A 19,600-nucleotide genomic window follows, 5' to 3' on the forward strand; every position below is an offset into this window, starting at 1 on the left:
AAGAGGAACAGGGATATTAATTTACCTACTCATTGTCCCAGTAGTAAAAGAGTGGTAGAACTACAATATGTAATGCGGGGTTAAAAATTTTGTTTCAAGTTCAAATATAAATTCTAGTTAACATATAGTATAATACTGATTTCAGTAGAATTTAGTGATTCATCACTACATATGTACAACACCCAGTGCTCCCCACAAGTGCTCTCCTTAGTACCCATTACCTATCTAGTCCATCCCTCACCCACCTCCCTCCATCAACCCTCAGTTTATTCTCTATAGTTTTTATTTTATGGTTTGCTTCTCTCTTTAAAAAAATATTCTATGAAGAGTTCTCTCAAGTTTGTATCTTGAATTTAGACTTGTTCTCTCAGTCTAAACTGTGATGGATTTTCTACATTCAATTATTGACCCAAAATAAATTTTCTGATGCCTAGATATAAATAAGAAGCAAATGAGATTAGTATCTATTGGATTTTCTTCTAATAAATTTATTGTAACATAACTGATGCATTGCACGTTAAGTTTCCCTATATCAACTTATAAACTTGCTGATACTCAATTAGTTGTGAATCCTAATGAAAGGTTTTCTGTATTCCTAACATTCCTAGGTTTCTCACCATTATAAATTATGTGATATTTAATAGGTCTGAACTATGAAGAAAGACTTTCCTACATAGCTTACACAAAACTTTCTTGGGGCACCTGGGTGGCTCATTCAGTTAAGCATCCAACTCTTGGTTTTGGCTCAGGTCATGATCTCATGGTCCATGGGATTGAGCCCCACGTTGGGCTCTGTGCTGACAGAACAGAGCCTGCTTGGGATTCTCTCTTTCTCCCTCTCTCTGCCCTTCCCCTACTCGCTCTCTTTCTCTCTCTCAAAAATAAATAAGCTTAAAAAAATTCTTGCCAGTAGGTGAACAACTACCAGCCTTCCCACATTCTTCACTTGTCTGTTCTGGCTGGTATACAATCTCTGATGCAAAAGTTTGAGCTCTGGTTAAAGGTGTTCCCACAATGCTTACATTCATAAGATTTTTTTTTCTCCAATGTAAATTCTGTAATATTTAAGTTTTGAGCTAAGACTAATGGCCTTTTCACATTTCTTACATTCGTAGTATTTCTCACAGTATGCATTTTCTGATGTTGAGTAAAGTAGGAGCTCTGAATAAAAACTTTTCTAAATTACTTATATTCATAGGATTACTCTAAATATAAATAATCTGTTGAAAACCTGTGAGCCACCAAGGGAGACCTTTGACACTGCTTACATTCATAATCTTTTTTTTTTTTCTCCAATATGAAGTCTCTGATGTTGAGCAAGTTGGGAGCTCCAGATGAAGGCCTTACCACACTCTTCACATACACAGCATTTCTCACCAGCATGAATTCTCTGATGTCGAGTAAGATGTGATTGTTGAAAAAAGGCCTCACCACATTCCTTACATTTATAAGGTTTTTCACCACTATGAATTCTCTGATGTTGAACAAGGTGTGAACCATGACTGAAGGCCTTCCCACAGTCCTTACACTCATAAGGTTTCTCACCAGTATGAGTTCTCTGATGCTGAGTACGTTCTGAGCCACAACTAAAAGTCTTTTCACAATCCTTACATTCATAAGGTTTCCCACCAGTATGAATTCTTAGATGTCGAACAAGATGTGACAGCTGAATAAAAGCCTTCCCACATTCCCTACCTTTATAGGGTTTCTCACCAGTACGAATTTTCTGATGTCGAGCTAGTTGTGAGATATGTCTAAAAGTCTCCCCACATTCCTTACATTTATAAGGCTTTTCTCCAGTATGAATTCTCCTATGTTGTACAAGGTGTGAACCGTGACTGAAGGACTTCCCACAGTCCGTACACTCATAGGGCTTCTCACCAGCATGAGTTCTCTGATGTTGAGTAAGTTCTGAGCCACAACTAAAAGCCTTCTGACAGTCCTTACATTCATATGGCTTCTCGCCGGTATGAATTCTTAGATGTCGAATAAGGGATGATAGCTGAATAAAGGCCTTCCCACATTCCCTACATTAATAGAGTTTCTCACCAGTATGAATTTTCTGATGTCAATTAAGTTGTGGGCCATGACCAAAGGCCTTCCCACATTCCATACATTCATAGGGTTTCTCTCCAGTATGAATTCTCTAATGTCGAGTAAGTTGTGACCCACAACTAAAAGCTTTCCTACATTCCTTACATTCATAAGGTCTCTTGTTAGTATAAATTATCTGATACAGCTCTTGAGAATTCTTATGAAAAGCCTTATAAATATGTGCTGCTGGGTGCTGGCTGAATGTAGGCATTTTTTCATATTTCTCTTATCTGAAATATTCCTTCTCACTTCTGTTTTATTTCAGATAGGCCTCTGAAATTGGATCCATCAAGGTGGTTTTTTAATCTTTCCATTATATACCACTGAAATGATTCTTTATCAAAAGTGCTCTTTTTCGGAAATAACTCCTTAGTATCACACATGCACTGTAAATCTGAAAAATAACAGTAAAGTATACATATAATATATTCCTCTTCCATCAAAAATTAAACTTCTATGGCAGAAACTAGATAAGGGAAAATCATGTTCTAAAGAAGTAAATGGATGAAAACATTCTCAAATATTGAGGACAAGAGTCCAGGGAGAGGAATTAAAAAAAAAAAAAACAGTAAGATGCTAAGTAAGTCTACAAAAATGGAGGATAAATAGAAGTCCATGAATACTATATAGTCTATTTACAGGAACTTCCCAACTACTATATGCTTGTTTTATAATGTCTCTGACAGAAGTAAGGAAGAATTCAGTGAGGTTCCAGCAGTGACAAAGTAGAATGGGTAGATTTAGAGAAAATGATACACCACTGATGAGTTCCATGTGGAAATGACCAGCACACTATTAAAATACTTTCAAGTCCATTACTTTTATGTCTTAGTTTGTTACTTAACTAACCTGAGCCCCCAAACTCTCATTTGATAAAGAATAACTATTCTCATGGAACTGTGAGGATTAAGAAGACTACAGCTCCTTGGCATAATATAAGTCCTCAATAAGAAGTATCTATTAGGGGCACCTGGATTGCTCAGTCAGTTAAGAATCTGACTTCTTCTCAGGTCATAATCTCACCACTTGTGAATTCGAGCCCTTCATCGGGCTCTGTGCTGACAGCTCAGAGCCTGGAGCCTGCTTCAGATTCTGTGTCTCCGTCTCTCTCTGCCTCTCCCCAACTTGCACTCTGTCTCTCTCTCTCTTAAAAATAAACATTAAAAAAATATATATGTAGTATCTATATTAATTGTTATAACTATGGAAGAAGAGTTTGGCAGTTAAGAGAACTATGAAATGAATATTATTTAAACTCCTCTCTCATATAAACTACCACTCAGTAAGCAGCAATACTTTTTCCCAATCCAACACTTTGGTTCTCATTTTTGCTTACTCAGCTCTGATTCTCTAACCTATCATTATAACTTTCGAATCGATCTCCAACTCTGGTTCAATCCAACCTCCTGCTTATCCTATGCCTGCACCAAAATCACTGAACATAGGTGGAGAAGCACACAAAATGAAGATAAGTAGTCCATTTTCAATATAAGAACACAAATCTTAACTGCAGCCTCAGAGCTGACTGGCTATTTTATTACATTTCCTTGAGTAATTTAAATTAGTAGTGACACAGGATTTAAGGCATCAAAAGGAAGACAGCCCAGAAGGAGACACAAAGTTTTTTATGAGATCTTACCATGTTAGAGAATAAACTTCCAGATGATGAAGAGAGAATAATCAAATAAATGATGAAAAATTACTACTTCATGCCAAATACAGGATTAAACTGAAGATGGACTAAAACTTTACTATACACACACACACACACACACACACACGCACAAAATCTTTAAAACTTTTTGAGATAAAGATCTGTACCAAAATCCCATATTAAAAAATGGTAAAAGAATATTCACTAGTACTACTATTACTCAAACTACACTGAAGTTTCACTGTGATAAATTTTTCAAAATTTAAAGAGATAACTGTTAATATAATAAAGAGGAAGAAAGAATTATAAGGGAAAAAAAATGGAAAACTTTGCTAAAATAACAGAGTTGATTTACTCTACCAAGAATAAAGATATCCCACATATACATATGTATTATATTCATAATACATATACATACATAAAATATATAAAGTCACAATAATTTATACAATATGGAAATAGAAGTAAGACAAAGGTTAAGTGAAAACATTGCCTACTGAACAATATACTGTATACAGTTTGATACTCTCTAAGTATGTATGTGTGTGTGTATATACACCAAAACAATAAAGCATATTATCTGTGGATAGTTATATATGATCCAATGGAACAAGGAAGGATCTGTAAAATATGTATACATCCCAATGCACATGGAACATTCTCCAGAACAGATCACATTAGGCCACAAAACAAGTCCAAATAAATTTAAGAAGACTGAAATCATATCAAGCATGTTTTCCAACCATAAAGGTATGAAACTAGAAATAAATTAACAACAACAAAAAAACCCACTGGAAAAAAACACAAACACATGGAATCTAAATAACATGCTACTAAACAACCAATGGGTCAACTAAGCAATCAGAGGAGATGAAAAAAGACATGAAGACAAATGAAAATGAAAACACAACAGTCCAAAATCTTTTTGTGAAAGCAGTTTTAACAGGGAACTTTTATAGTTATACAGGCCTACACCAATAAACAAGAAAATCTCTGAAAAACAATCTAAATTTACACTTACAGTAACCATAAAAAGAAAAACAAAGTTCAAGTTAGTAGAAGGAAATAATAAAAACCAGAGCAAAAATAAATAGACTAATCACAATACAAAAGCTCGATGAAACCAAAAGTTAGTGCTTTGAAAAGAAAATAAATATGATAAACCTTTAGCTAGACTACCAAGAAAAAAAGAGAGAGGACCCAAATAAATAAAATTAGAAATGAAAGAGGAAAAATAACACCACAGGAATACAAAGGACTTACAAGAGACTACTACTAAGCCAACAAATTGGACAACCTAGAAGAAATGTATAAAGTCCTGGAAACATACAATCTTCCAAAACTGAACCAAGAAAAAATACACAATCTGAACAGATTACTAGTAACAAAATTAAATTAGTAAAAAACAAACCACAAAAACCTCTCAACAAACAAAAGTCTAGGATCAGATGACTCCACAGGTGAATTCTACCAAACATTTAAAGAAGAGTTAATACCTATTCTCCTCAAACTATTCCAAGAAATAGAAAAGGAAGGAAAGCTTCCATTCTACAAGGCCATATTATCCTGATACCAAAACTGGACAAAGATATCACAAAAAAGAAAACTACAGGCCAATATCCCTGATGAACTTAGATACAAAATAAAAAAATATTAGCAGATTGCATTCTACAATAGATTAAAAGGATCATTCACCATGATCAAGTGGAATTTTATCCAGGGGTGGGTGCAAAGACATTTCAATAAAACACAAATCAATCAACATGATATACCACGTTATCAAAATAAAGAATAAAAATAATATGACCATGTTGACAAATGCAGAAAAAGTATTTGACAAAATTCAACATCTGTTCATGATAACTCTCAGCAAAGTGGGTTAGAGGGAACATACCTCAACATAAAGGCAATATATGATGAACCCAGAGCTGACATCATACTCAGTGGTAAAAAAACTGAGAGCTTTTCTTCTAACATGAGGAACAAGATAAGGATGTCCACTCCCACCACTGTTACTCAACATAGTATTGGAAATCCTAGCCATAGCAATCAGAAAAGGAAAAATTAAAAGTATCCAAATTGGTAAGGGAGAAGTTAAACTGTCCTTATTTGCAGATGACATAATACTATATATAGAAAACCCTGAAGACTCTATCAAGAAATTATTAGAAATAACAAATGAATCCAGTAAAGTTGCAGGGTACAAAATTAATATTCAGAAACTGCTTGCATTTCTATACATTCTATTAATAATGAAGTAGAAGAAACAGAAATTAAGAAAACAATTCTATTTATAATTACACCAAAAAGAATAAAATACCTAGGAACAAAACTTCACCAAAGAGGTGAGGTACCTGTACTCTGAAAACTAAAATAACACTGATGAAAGAAACTAAAGATCACAATAAATGGAAAGACATTCCATGCTCATGGGTTGGAAGAATTAATATTGTTAAAATGTCCATGCTACTCAAAGCAATCTACAGATTCAAAGCAATCAAATACCAAAACCCCATCAAAATACCAAAAGTATTACTCACAGATATAGAACAAATAATACAAAAATTTTACGGAACCCCCAAAGAAACCCAAATAGCCACAGGAATACTGAAAAAGAAGAACAAAATTGGAAGTATCAGAACCACATATTGCAAGATACACTACAAAGAGATATTAATCAAAACAGTATGGTACTAGCACAAAAATAGACACATAGAACAGAACAGAAGCTTAAAAATAAACCCACACTTTTATAGTCAATTAATCTACAACAAAGTAGGTAAGAATATACAATGAGGAAAAGACAGTCTCTTCAATAAATGGTGCTGGGAAAACTGGACAGCTACAATCCAAAGAATGAAATTGGACCACTTTGATACACCATATACAAAAATAAATTCAAATGGATTAAAGATCTAAATGTGAGACCTGAAACTATAAAATTCCTAGAAAAAAATATAGGCAGTAATCTGTTTGACATCAGCCTTAGCAACGTTTTTTTAGCTATGTCTCCTAAGACAAGGGAAACAAAGGCAAACTGAAACCAAAATAAAAAGCCTTTTGGGGCGCCTGGGTAGCTCAGTCAGTTAAGCATCCAACTTTGGCTCAGGTCATGATCTCGCAGTCCATGAGTTCGAGCCCCACGTCGAGCTCTGTGCTGACAGCTCAGAGCCTGGAGCCTGCTTTGGATTCTGTCCCTCTGTCTCTCTCTCTCTGTCTCTCTCTCTCTCTCTCTCTCTCTCTCTCTCTGCCCCTCCCCCACTCACACTCTGTCTCTCAAAAAAATGAATAAATGCTTTAAAAAATTTTTTTTAATAAAAAGCTTTTACACAGCAAGGAAAACCATCAACAAAATGAAAAGGCAGCCTACTGAATGGGAGAAGATATTTGCCAATGGTATATCTGATAAGAGTTAATATCCAAAAAAATGTAAAGAACATATACAACTCAATACCAAAAAAACAAAAGCAAACCTAAATTTAAAAATTAAATTAAAAAATGGGCAAAGGACCTGAATAGATATTTTTCCAAAGACATACAGATGACCAAAAGATACATGAAAAGATGCTCAACATCACCAATCATCAGGAAAATGCAAATCAAAACCACAATGAGATATCACCTTACCCCTGTCAGAATGGCTTGTGTTAAAAAGACAAGAAATAACAGTGTTAGTGAAGATGTGGAAGAAAGGAGCCCTTATGCTCTGTTGGCGGGAAAGTAAATTGGTGTAGCCACTGTGGAAAACAGTATGAAGATTCCTCCAAAAATTAAAAACAGAACTACCATACAATCTAGTTATTACACTGCTGGGTATTTACCCAAAGAAAATGAACACACTAATTCGAAAAGATACATGCACCCTTCATGTTTACTGCATCATTATTTACAATAGCCAAGATATGAAACCCACCCAAGTGTCCATCCATAGAGGAACGGATAAAGAAGATGTGGTGAACATACAATGGAATATTACTCAGCCACACCAAGAGTGAAATTTTGCCATCTGCAACAACATAGATGAACCTAATGAACCTAGATGGTATTATACTAAGCAGAATAAGTCAGAAGGAAAAAAAAAATACCATATAATATCGCTTATACATGGAAAGTAAGAAACAAATGAATAAAGAAACAAAACATAGAAACATAGCAGACCAGACCCATAAATGTAGAGAACTGGTGGTTGCTGGGGGGCAGGGGGGAACATGGGCGGCATAGACTTCCAGTGATGGAATGAGTAAGTTACAGGATGAGAGGCACAACATAGAGAACACAGTAATGTGGGGACAGACAGCAGCTGCACTTATGGTGAGCACAGCATAAGGGACAGATGTGTCAAATCACTACATTGTACACCTGATGTGGGGGGCCGGGCCCCGGTGCCAGGCTGAGACCGGGTTGAGCAATGTTCCCTGTTGACTCAAGCCAACCCGGTGGTTCCCCCTCCCATTCATGTGGGGGGCCGGGCCCCGGTGCCAGGCTGAGACCAGGTCGAGCAACGTTCCCTGTTGACTCAAGCCAACCCGGTGGTTCCCCCTCCCATTCCCCCACTTTCAAGGGCATACGAAAGCCTTGTCAAGGCCGAGAAAGTTAATTCCTGAAGCCTGTGGTCTGCAGGTGTTGGCAGTAATGCTACCTCCCTTTTTCTACCCCGAGTCAGATAGAAACAAACATGGGAATTGTGTTTTGCTAGCAATCTTATCAACAAGGTCTTGTGACCCGTCTAGAAAATGCACAAGAAACACAGAACTAAATGTTTTGGTGGGCAGCGATTATGTGAAACCTGTTTATTCTTAGAATGGCCTGACCCATAAGAGTCTGGATATAAAAGATTGTGTACAGCAACAATAAAGCCGTCACTTAGGCCATCAGCCCAGGGGACCCTCCTGTTCCCAAACTTTCTCTTCTCTCTTTTTTTCTTGCATTCCCCTACCCTCAGGACCCTGACCTCGGTGTTTGTCGTGCCGGTCGCGACAACCTGAAACTAACGTAATGGTGTGTGTCAACTACACATCAATAAAAAAATAATAATAATTTACTCACTTTAATTCCCTCAAGTTCTGAAATGAGGCTTGCATAAATTAAACATCAATACATTTTGGATAAGAGTGAATGAATAAAGCATGAATTACTGAAAAAAGGAGAAACTTCTCAAAAAGGATCAAGTCATTGAAAAAAAGGTAAAATAGGGGTTTTTAAGAAATATTGTTCAGAAGTAACAATACTTACACAAGTTTAAATGACAAGGGGAAGCTGGGAAAGAATTAGATTGCACATATAAGGAAAAGATTGCTGGTCATGGGGAAGGGAGAGAAATAAAGCTACTTTTCTATGACTCAGGCCTTCTCTCCCTTGTCAGGCCTCAGTCCTTGGAAGGGCACTTCCCAATAAAAATATCAAAGGTGGTAACTGCCGCAGGGCAAGGCCACCTGGGCTGCCAAGGCCTCTCTCTGTCAATGAGCTCTCACTCACCTGGGCAAGGTCCACCTGTCATGGCCTTTGTAACCATCCAAGGCTGCTTCTCTTGCTCCAATAAGGAGATCACATCTGGCTTAGATCTGGAAAGTCCTACTTCAAGAAAGGAAAAGAAATAGGATCAACCTACAGGTATGGCAGAATTCAAGTCCAGCTGTGGTCACTGAAGAAGACAACAACAAGAGTAACAAGGAGGGTGAAGGTCTCCCGAAGAACAGTGTGTGACAGAGACGTCTTCCCCAAAACCATAGAGTGCAGATTATTCCCTCAGTAGCAGGAAACAGAATTCAGACAATCCAGAAATCCACATGGAAAGGGGCAGAAATTCCACAAGGCAAATACCGAATGATCTGCAAGTAAACGTCCTTACCGACAGAGACCAGGTTGTGGTAGTTTTCCAACATCACGTCTCTGGATAAGTCCTTTTGTGCAGCACCCAGGTAGTTCCACTCTCCCTGGGTGAAGTCTATCGCCACGTCCTTGAATACTACCAACCCCTGAAAAAAGTCAATATATGCATCACTGATGAAGTTAAAGGCAATTTTTCAACATGGAAAGGGAAATGGAGAGTCATCAGAGAAAGGAGGAGACTCAGGCTGGGGCTACAGCACACGTCTGGCAGGTCGGGAGCCGCTACCCTCCCTCCCGCTCGTGGGAGAAACAAGCCACCTTCAGACGGAAGGGCTTGAAGTGAACAAATACTGTAAAATGGAGTTTCCCCAGTAAGCGAAGTAGCAGAAAATACGCAGCTTGACTAAGAAAAACTTGTGGCCTCCATCCATCCTATGTGTACCTCAGACCATATTTCTCTCTTTGAAAGCACAATTTGCATGTGATATAATGATTTAAGAAAGAAACAGTCTAAGGACTATTTCATCATTATGTCGGGAGATCACAAGCATTTTTCTCCTGCTATATAAGATAAATCGTGTATCTTATAACCGACTTGACCATTCTTATATTTTATATTTTAGACACTTAGGTTTGCCCAAACTCTGAAGGAATTCATAGATGGAAAGTTATTATCTAGTTATACCATTATGTCTAATTTAAAACCTCCCTGAAACAGATCAAAACTTTGTATCGACAAAGGATGTGGTTTGTCACAGCCTTATTAAGCCATGGTTTTGTGGCAGGCATCTTTAATATTTCCCTTGGGAAAATGTGCTCCATCCGCATTCCTGACTGAAAACTAACCACGTGAGAAAGGTCTAAGACTGTTCACGGTACACTCAAGAACAGGCTGGGGAGGAGAGGACTTAGGGAAGGCGCTCACAAGAGTGGGTCTGGGAGCAGATTCCTGGAGGACATCCCAGGAGCAACTTTCATGACAGACAATAAAAACATAGGAGCTGGTAGAAATACAGAAAGTGATCATTCCAACTCACATGAGTCACAGTTTTCAGAATTCCAAGAATGATCTGTCCTCTCAGTGACTGTCCTGAGAGGGCAGAGCTGAATACAAAGAAGGCAGGACAGACAGGCTTTCCTCAGAGAAGTCAAACCGTATATCACAAGGACCTGTTTTCCCCATCCCCACCTCCCACAGGCATGGTAACAACAGCCCAGAGACTGCGGACGCTGCTACAGCAAGAATAACAATACTATTCAGGTGCTATAATAAAATGTCTCCATTCTAACCTACTAAAGGAGGTTTCCTGAACATTCAAGTTTCTAGACTTTTGTTTTTAACTCTCTTTAAAATCTCTCAGTGATTATTTTTATATAGTACCTATAACTTACCAGTGTTTTCACTAACAGGTTGGTCAGACTGTCCTAGGTCTCATTACAATATGTGGAAGTACCTCCTTTTGCCTTATTTTTAATTAACCATATACTTTAGAGATCATTTTATATTAATGCATTAAGAGCTCCTTTATTCTTGAGATATTAAATAATCCATCTTGGGGTACCTGGGTGGCTCAGTCGGTTAAGCGTCTCTCACTTCAGCTCAGGTCATGATGCCCTAGTCCGTGAGTTTGAGGCTTGTGTCAGGCTCTATGCTAATAGCAAAGAGCCTGCTCAGGATTCTCTCATTCTCTCTCTCTCTCTCTCCCTCCCTCCCTCTCTCTCTGCCCTTCCCCCACTCGTCCATTTTCTCTCTCTCTCTCTCTCTCTCTCTCTCTCTCTCAAAACTAAACTTAAGGGGTGCCTGGTGGTTCAGTCGGTTGAGCGTCCGACTTCAGCTGGCGTCATGATCTCACGGCTCGAGTTCGAGCCCCACAATGGGCTCTGTGCTGACGGCTCAGAGCCTGGAGCCTGCTTCCGATTCTGTGTCTCCCTCTCTCTCTGCCCCTAACCCACTTGCATTCTGTCTCTGTCTCTCTCAAAAATAAATAAACATTAAAAAAATTTTTTTTTAAAAACTAAACTTAAAAAAAATAATCCGTCTTAAGAATGACCCACAATTTTTTAAACTGTTTATTTCTGAGAGAGAGAGACAGAACACAAGCAGGGGAGGAGCAGAAAGAGGGAGATACAGAATCCGAAGCAGGTTCCAGGCTCCAAGCTGTCAGCACAGAGCCTGACATGGGGCTTGAACTCACAAACTGTGAGATCATGACCTGAGCCAAAGCTGGATGCTTAACCAACTGAGCCACCCAGGTGTCCCATGACCCACAATGTTTTAACTAGCTGCCTAATAATCAATATTTAGATTATTTATAAACCATCACTATCTATTTTATATTTTATTTCACACGCACAAACAAATCTGTATGATAATATCCATGAGTCAAGTTGTAGGGTGTGTCGTTCAAATTTTTACACAAAAATTGCTAAACTGCCTACTATAAAGGCCCTATTATCATGTATTAGTGCTGAGAGCTTCCTATATTCTGTCAACTCCTAATCCAAACCCATATGAAGGAAAGTTTTATGGGTTCACCTGGCAGAAGGGAAAGAATCCTCATTGAAAGCATGAGAATGAATAAAAACATAAAAGATGAATAAGTATAGGGGTAAATTTCAATGAATATTAACCAGGAAAAAAAATTCATATTTAAATACGTGTAGAATCGGGACGCCTGGGTGGCTCAGTTGGTTGAGCACCTGACTCTTGATTTCAGTTCAGGTGATGATCCCAGGGTCAGACCCCATGTTGGGCTCTGTGCTGAGTGTGGAGCCTGCTTAAGATTCTCTCTCTCCCTCTTCCCCTGTCCTCCACGCATGCACTCTCTCTCTAAAATAAAAAAAATTTTAATTAAAAAAAGGTACATGTAGAATTAAAATCCATTACCAAGAAATACTGGAGGGGATGGAGAGACAGGATGAAGTTGGCAAATGCAGTTTTAAAAGTTCTAAAATTCTAGCACCACTGGGAAATTGTAAAAATAGTAATTTGTATTCCGCTATAAAGCATCAATGATGCATTTTGCAATCTCTAGTGCAAAAACACTAAAACAAACATACATGAATGTATGATGGAAGGAAAAAAATGGAAAGATACAAAATTCAGTTAACCCAAAATAAGACAAAAGAGAACATAAAGATGAACTAGGGGCACCTGGATGGCTCAGTCAGTTAAGCGTCTGACTCTGGATTTTGGCTCAGGTCATGATCTCACATAAGCTCAAGCCCCATATCAGGTTCTTGCCCTGGCAGCACAGAACCTGCTTCTGATTTTCCCTCTCTCTTTGTGCCTCCACTGCTCACTCTTTCTTTCTTTCAAAATAAATAAACTTAAAAAAAATGTACTAAGTGGAAAAAACAACAACAAAACAGACATAAACCCAACTATGTAAGTAATTACATTTAATGTAAACTAACACAAACTAAGAAAAGACTAAACTTGTTGGAGCATATTTAATAACAAAATACAATTCCATGCTGTTTACAAAAGACACCCTTCAAATATGAGGTAGAAAAAGATTGAAAGTAACAGAATAGAAAAAGACATAGCATGTGAATACTAACCAAAGGACAGCAGGTAGAACTACAGTAATATCAAACAAAATAGGCTTTATGTCTATTAGTTATTCTTGCCTTAAACAGGAATATTTCATCTTTATTATAGATGTCAACACAACAGGAAAATCAAAATTCTACGCCTCTATCTACTCAACACAACTTCAAAATATAGAAGGCAAAAACAGACAAGCAAACCAGTAAGACAAAAATGCAAAGAGAGAGAGCTTTAACACATCCCTCTCTACAGTTAACATAACAAGTAGGAAAAAATCAGTATTGGTTAAAGAATATCTGACTGATATAACTAACAAAGTTATTGTAACATATAGAATTCTACTTGATCAAATGACAGAATTCACATTCTTTTCAAATACACTGGAAATCTTTCCAAAATTGGCTATATCCTGTGCTATAAAGAAAGGCTACACAATTTTCAACAAGGAAATCATTCAAATGATACTCACTGACCTCACAGAACAAAGCTAAAAGTCTAACAAAATGCCACCAGAAAATCCCCAACTACCTGAATGTTGAACAATATATTTACGAATATCCATGAATCAAAGAAGAAATCAAATTACAAGTTAGTATAATTAACTGAAAAATACTGATGTATGACATATCAAAACTTGTGTGATGTGCTGAAAGTAGTGCACAGAGAAAAATTTATAGCCTTAAAGAAGTCTTAAAGAAAATCTACAGCCTTCTTAAGGAAAAGAAGGCTAAAAACGAAGCGTTTAAGTGTTCATCTCAGAAAACTAGAAAAGGAAGAGCAAACCAAACCTAATGAAAAATTAATTATAATAAAGACAAGGGAGGCTATCAGTGAAACAGAAAGCAAAGGCAACAAAATCAAAATGTTGCTGCTTTACAAAGAGTGAAAAACATTTATAAGCCCCTAACAGGCCAACCAACAACAACAAAATAAGAGAAACAGCAATGATAACAGGGATAATAATCCTACAGATACTTAAAAACATATATATTATTAACAACCTTAATGCATGTAAAAAATGTATTTGAATGAAATGTGTAAGTTTCTCAATAAATGCAACTTATCAAAGCTACCACAAGTAGAAAATAGGAATATTCGGTGACATATTAAGGAAATCAGTCTTTTAAAATTCCCACAAAGAAAACTAAGGCCCAGATGACTTAACTGATGACTTCCTCCAAACATTTAAGAAAGAAGTGACACCAATCTTAAATTCTTTCTAAGTGGTAAGTGTAATCTTAATACCAAAACCTAACAAGGAAGAAATGGCAACTACAGACCAATCTCTCCCATGAACAAAGCTGCAAAATCTTAAATAAAGTAGCAGTAATATATAAAAATCATACCTATATATCATACCCAAGTGGAGCTTATGTGAAAAATGTAAGAGATGTCTGACACTTGAAAATCAATGTACTTTGGGTGCCAGGCTGGTTCAGTCAGTGGAGCATGTGACTCCTGATCTTGAACTCAGGTCCTGAGTTCAAGCCCCATGTTGAGCATGAACTTACTTTAAATAATAATAATAATACCTTAAAATAGTAATAATATTACTAAAAATCAGTGTACCTCACCTCATTAATAGAAAAAAGAGAAAATTACATGATCCCCTGGATACTTGCAGAAATTCTGACAAAATCCAACATTTTGATAAAAACTGAGTAAACCAGAAATCAAAGGAAACACTATCATTAACCTGATAAGGCAAATCTTAAAATGCTCCCTCAAAAATCACAATTAAAGCTAAAAATCTGAATGCATTCCCCTTAAAATTATGAAAAAGACCTTTCAACTAGAGGTCTGATCCAGTACAACAGGGCAAGAAAAAAGAAAACGCATAAGTACTAAAAAGGAAGAAATTAAACTCATTAGTCACAAATGACATGATTGTGTACATTAAAAAATCTTAAAGAATCTATAGATAACTACTAGAATTGAGTGATTTTATCAAGATTGAAAAAAGGTCAACTTAAAAAGAATCCATAAATTTCCATAAATCAAGAACTAAACAGAAACACAAAATTTTAACTGACGTAACTTTCAACAGTATAAGAATAAATCAAATAGCTAGTTACAAATCAAAATAGTCTTAAGACCTCTAGATTAAAAAAAAAGACAGAATATTATTGAACGATATATATATCCCATGTTCATTGATTAGAGGACTTATGAGTAGATGTAAATTCTCTCAAAAAACTTTGTAGATTCAAAGCAACCCCAATTTTTAAAAAAGTAATTTTTTAATGAAATTAGCAAATCAATTCTAATATTCTTATAGAAGTGCAAAGATCTGTGAATAGCCAAGGCAATCTCAAAGGAAACCTTTACAAAGGTTTTACAAGGGAATTCTTTGTAAAGGATTCACGTTATCAGATATTGACAGTAACGGGGCAGGGGGGTATGATAACTGGAATGCTGGCAATATCCTTTTATTTCTTTCACCCTGTCTCAGTGCTGATTGCCAAGGCGTATTAGGGTTGCAAAAATTCATCAACTCGTGCAATCGTATGCACAGTATATTCGAATGAAGAAGACTAAGAATGCAATAAAAATGCAAGTAGAGGAAATCACCAATAGTAACAAATCAACACCATGAGTTGGAAGAAGCACTCCGAGGAACCCTAAGAGCCCCTAATACAGCAGACGCCCAGATACGCGCAGGTTCCCGCACGTTCCGACCTCCCCCGCCCCCGCCCTCAGCACCGCGCAAGGAAAGTGCCGACACAGCTCACGGAGCGGGAGGGCGGGCACACCAGCAAGGCACGCCCGCCGGTGCCCACTTGACCTCCGGGCGCCCCGCCCCTCCCCGTATCGCCCCCTCGTACGTCCACTCCCGCTCCCAGACACGCGCACAGTCACCGTCAGCCGCCCGCCAACACCCACTGTAACCGGAACCTGCACCCCACACCTGGCGTCAGGACAATCGGACCGACACCACCTCCGAGAGCAGCCGTGCGGGCGGCGGCCGGCAGCAGCCAATCAGCGGCGGGAAGGCAGCAGCCAATCAGCGGCGGGAAGGCAGGTCTGGACGAAACCGCTTCCGAAGGGGAGGCCGCCGGGAAGTGTAGTCCTGGGCGCCGGGAGCAGAGGCCGCCGGGAAGCGTAGTCCTGGGCGGCAGGAGGTGCGTGGGGCTTGGAGCCTGGCTGACCCTGGGCGGCCGCAGTCTCCAGAGAGGCACCTGTCTGCGGGACCAGGGAAGTTTTGTAGTTTCATAAGCGCCTACCCAGATTTTGGAAGTCTCCCCAGCCCCACGCCGGATGCACTGATCATAGGTCTATACCTCGCCATCCCTCTTCTCCCTTCTTAACATGGTCAGCCTGTATACTCGCTTGTGTACACCTGTAACTTGCTGGCTGCTCTCTTGCTTTGGTTAAATACAGTTCTGGTCATATAACGACCTTTGCCCACTGTGCATCTGTACCCTTGCTGTACAGCTCAATGTGGCTGTAAAAAAAAGAGAAAGAAAAGAAACCACACTGACAGGGCTTACTTTAAATGGGAGGCAACAAATTGTTAGTGTTTTCCTGATGATTTCTTTATATTTTCATAATATTGGCAAAATTGGATTTCACTAATGTTTTCTTGGTGTTAAATTTAGATTATTTTTACCAGGAATACTACAAAAAATTCTAATGCACCTATATCAGGAGGCACATTGTCCCATTAAGGCACTGTCAACTTTGATCATTTGGTTAAGGTAGTGCCTTTCAGATTTCTCCACTACACAATTACTAATAAGCATCTTGTGGGGAGACAGAATGTACAGAAAGTAGTTTCAGAATTGCTAACCCATGGCTTTGCAAAACAAAATCTACTATCGCTTTACATTTCTTTTAATTGCATTAATATAGCATGTAAATGCTTCCATTTTGATGTAGTACAAGGTCACATAGGTTGAATGTAATTTTGTGCTATTAAAACACATCTCATTTTGATTCCTGCTGAGAAACCATGAGGAAGGCCTGAAGCCTCTGTTCACATATCCAATTTGTTCACATATCCAAACTACTAGTGAGCATTGAAATAAATGGGACTATAATACTGGCCACAGTGAAGGGAGATTTGCAAGATGGCAGAATAGGAAGCCCCAGGCCTTCTTTGCCCATGAAAACATTTTTTAAAACTGTACATGGGCTAAAATAATTTTTTTTTTAGTTTATTAATTTTGAGAGAGGGGTGCCTGAGTGGCTCAGTTGGTTGAGCATCTGACTTCAACTCAGGTCATGATCTCACAGTTCATGAGTTCCAGCCCCACAATGGACTGTCTGCTGTCTGCACAGAGCCTGTTTCAGATCCTCTGTTTCCCTCTTTCTCTGCCCCTCCCCCGCTCATTCTCTCTCTGTCTCTCTCTGTCTCTCTCTCAAAAAGGAATAAACATTTAAAAAAATTTTTGAGGGGATCCTGGATGGCTCAGTTGGTTAAGCGTCTGACTTCCACTCAGGCCATGATCTCACAGTTCACAAGTTCAAGCCCCACATCAAGCTTTTTGCTGACAGCTCAGAGCCTGGAACCTTATTCAGATTCTGTATCTTCCTCTCTCTGTGCCTCTCCCCCACTTGCGCTCTCTCTCTCTCAAAAATAAACAAAACATTTTTAATTAAAAATAAATAAATAAATAAATAATTTTTGAAAAAACAATTTTTTTGAGAGAGAGAGTAAGCGAGTGGGGAAGGGGCACAGAGAGAGAGGGAAAGAATACCAAGCAGGCTCCATGCTGTCAGCTCGGAGCCGGACATGGAGCTTGAACCCACGAATTGGGAGATCATGATCTGAGCCTAAACCAAGAGTCAGATACTCAACAGGCAGCCACCCAGGTGCCCCTGAAATAATTTTATAGAAGCCCTGGAAAACAATGGACTACAGCAATCAAGCAGATGCCCAATCAACAAAAAGCCACATTCAAAATAGGAAATTTCATGACATTCTTGCTCACTTTTGTCTCCACACCTCTATGGTGTGATGCAGTGTAGGGTGGTCTAAAGGAAACAAAATCCCAGTTCCCAATTTCCTCCATCAAAATGAAGGAAGCAAACCAGATTTTACTTGTGACATTCTAACCGGTCTGGGGGCTGCCTGAGGGATTGGTCTGTTTCTTTGGATTAGGAGCTCAGATGGGGCAAAAGTGGAATAGCATGAATCTCAGCCTGGAAAAAGCTTTGGAAAACAGCAAGTATTGCTTGCGAAAGTTGCAGACACACAGATACCTGTGGCAAGAGATTATGGGTGGAGGAATATGATAGAATATCTAACACTCCAAAGAGAAGTTGGGGTGAGCTTTATTGGGAAGTTGACATTTTAAATTACATGGGGGGTGGGTACGGCTGGCTTAGGTGGTAAAGCCTGTGACTCTTGATCTCAGGGTCATGAGTTCAAGCCCCATGTTGGGCACAGAGCCTAGTTAAAAAATAAATCAATTAAATAAATAAAATAACATAAATAAATAAAATAACAGGAACAACCAAAAAGAATATCTGTTGCTGAAAAATACAGATAGCTGAATTGAGAAATTCAATAGCAGACTGAAACAGGCAGAAGAACTAGGAAACTTGAAGACATTTGAAATTATTGAATCTCAGGAGGAAAAGAAAAATATTAAGGAAAAATGAATAGACCCTAAGGGACTTTTGGGACTCTATCAAGTAGACCAATTTATGTTCTACTATTGGAGTCCCAGAAGAAGAAAGAAAGAATGGGGCAGAGAGATTATTTTAAAAAATAATATAAAACACTTCCCAAATTTGAGGAACAACATGGATCCACAAATCCAAGAAGCTCAATAAATTCCAAGTAGGATAAAATGAAGAGAACCACACAGAGACACGTGATAAATAGTCAAAAGTCAAATCAAAGAAAATCTCAAAAGAAACTTTACATATAAGGGATTCCCAATACGGTTATGAGCAGGCTTTTCAGCAGAAATCTTGGAGTCAAAAACAAACCATCCTAAAATTGGTATGGAACCACAAAAGACCCTGAAGAGCCAAAGAAATCTTGAAAAAGAAAAAGCTGGAGGCATCACAATACCAGGTTTCAAGTTATACTACAAAGCTTTAGTAATCAAAACAGTATAAAATAGACAAATATATCAATAGAAAAGAAGACAAAATCCGGAAATGAACCCACAGCTATATGGTCAATTAATCTTCAACAAAGCAGGAAAGATTTTCCAATGGGAAAGACAGTCTCTTCAACAAATGGTGCTGGGAGAACTGGACAGCAACATGCAAATCAGTGAAACTGGGCCACTTTCTTACACCATACACAAAAATAAACTCAAAATGGATTAAAGACCACAATGTGAGGCCAGAAACCATAAAAACCCTAGAAGAAAGAACTGGCAGTAACTTCTCTGACATTAGCCACTGCAACTTCTTTATACATACATTCTCCCGAGGCAAGGGAAACAAAATAAAAAATAAAGCACTGGGTGTTGTATGTGAGTGATGAATCACCGAATTCTACTTCTGAA

General features: G+C 38.2%; 1 protein-coding gene across 1 annotated transcript in view; it reads right to left on the bottom strand.

Annotated features, from left to right (window-relative positions):
* ZNF484 (zinc finger protein 484) overlaps window positions 1-19,600 on the bottom strand; it is a 178,706-nt gene that overhangs the window by 108,957 nt on the left and 50,149 nt on the right. Inside the window, exons 6-7 of the mRNA XM_042964436.1 lie at window positions 9,597-9,723; window positions 9,224-9,322 (exon numbers count right to left, since the gene is read on the bottom strand). Of these exons, the coding sequence (XP_042820370.1) occupies window positions 9,224-9,322; window positions 9,597-9,723 (226 nt within the window). The remainder of the gene's footprint in view (window positions 1-9,223; window positions 9,323-9,596; window positions 9,724-19,600) is intronic.

Source organism: Panthera tigris, chromosome D4 (assembly GCF_018350195.1).
Source record: "Panthera tigris isolate Pti1 chromosome D4, P.tigris_Pti1_mat1.1, whole genome shotgun sequence".
NCBI classification, from domain to species: Eukaryota; Metazoa; Chordata; class Mammalia; order Carnivora; family Felidae; genus Panthera; species Panthera tigris.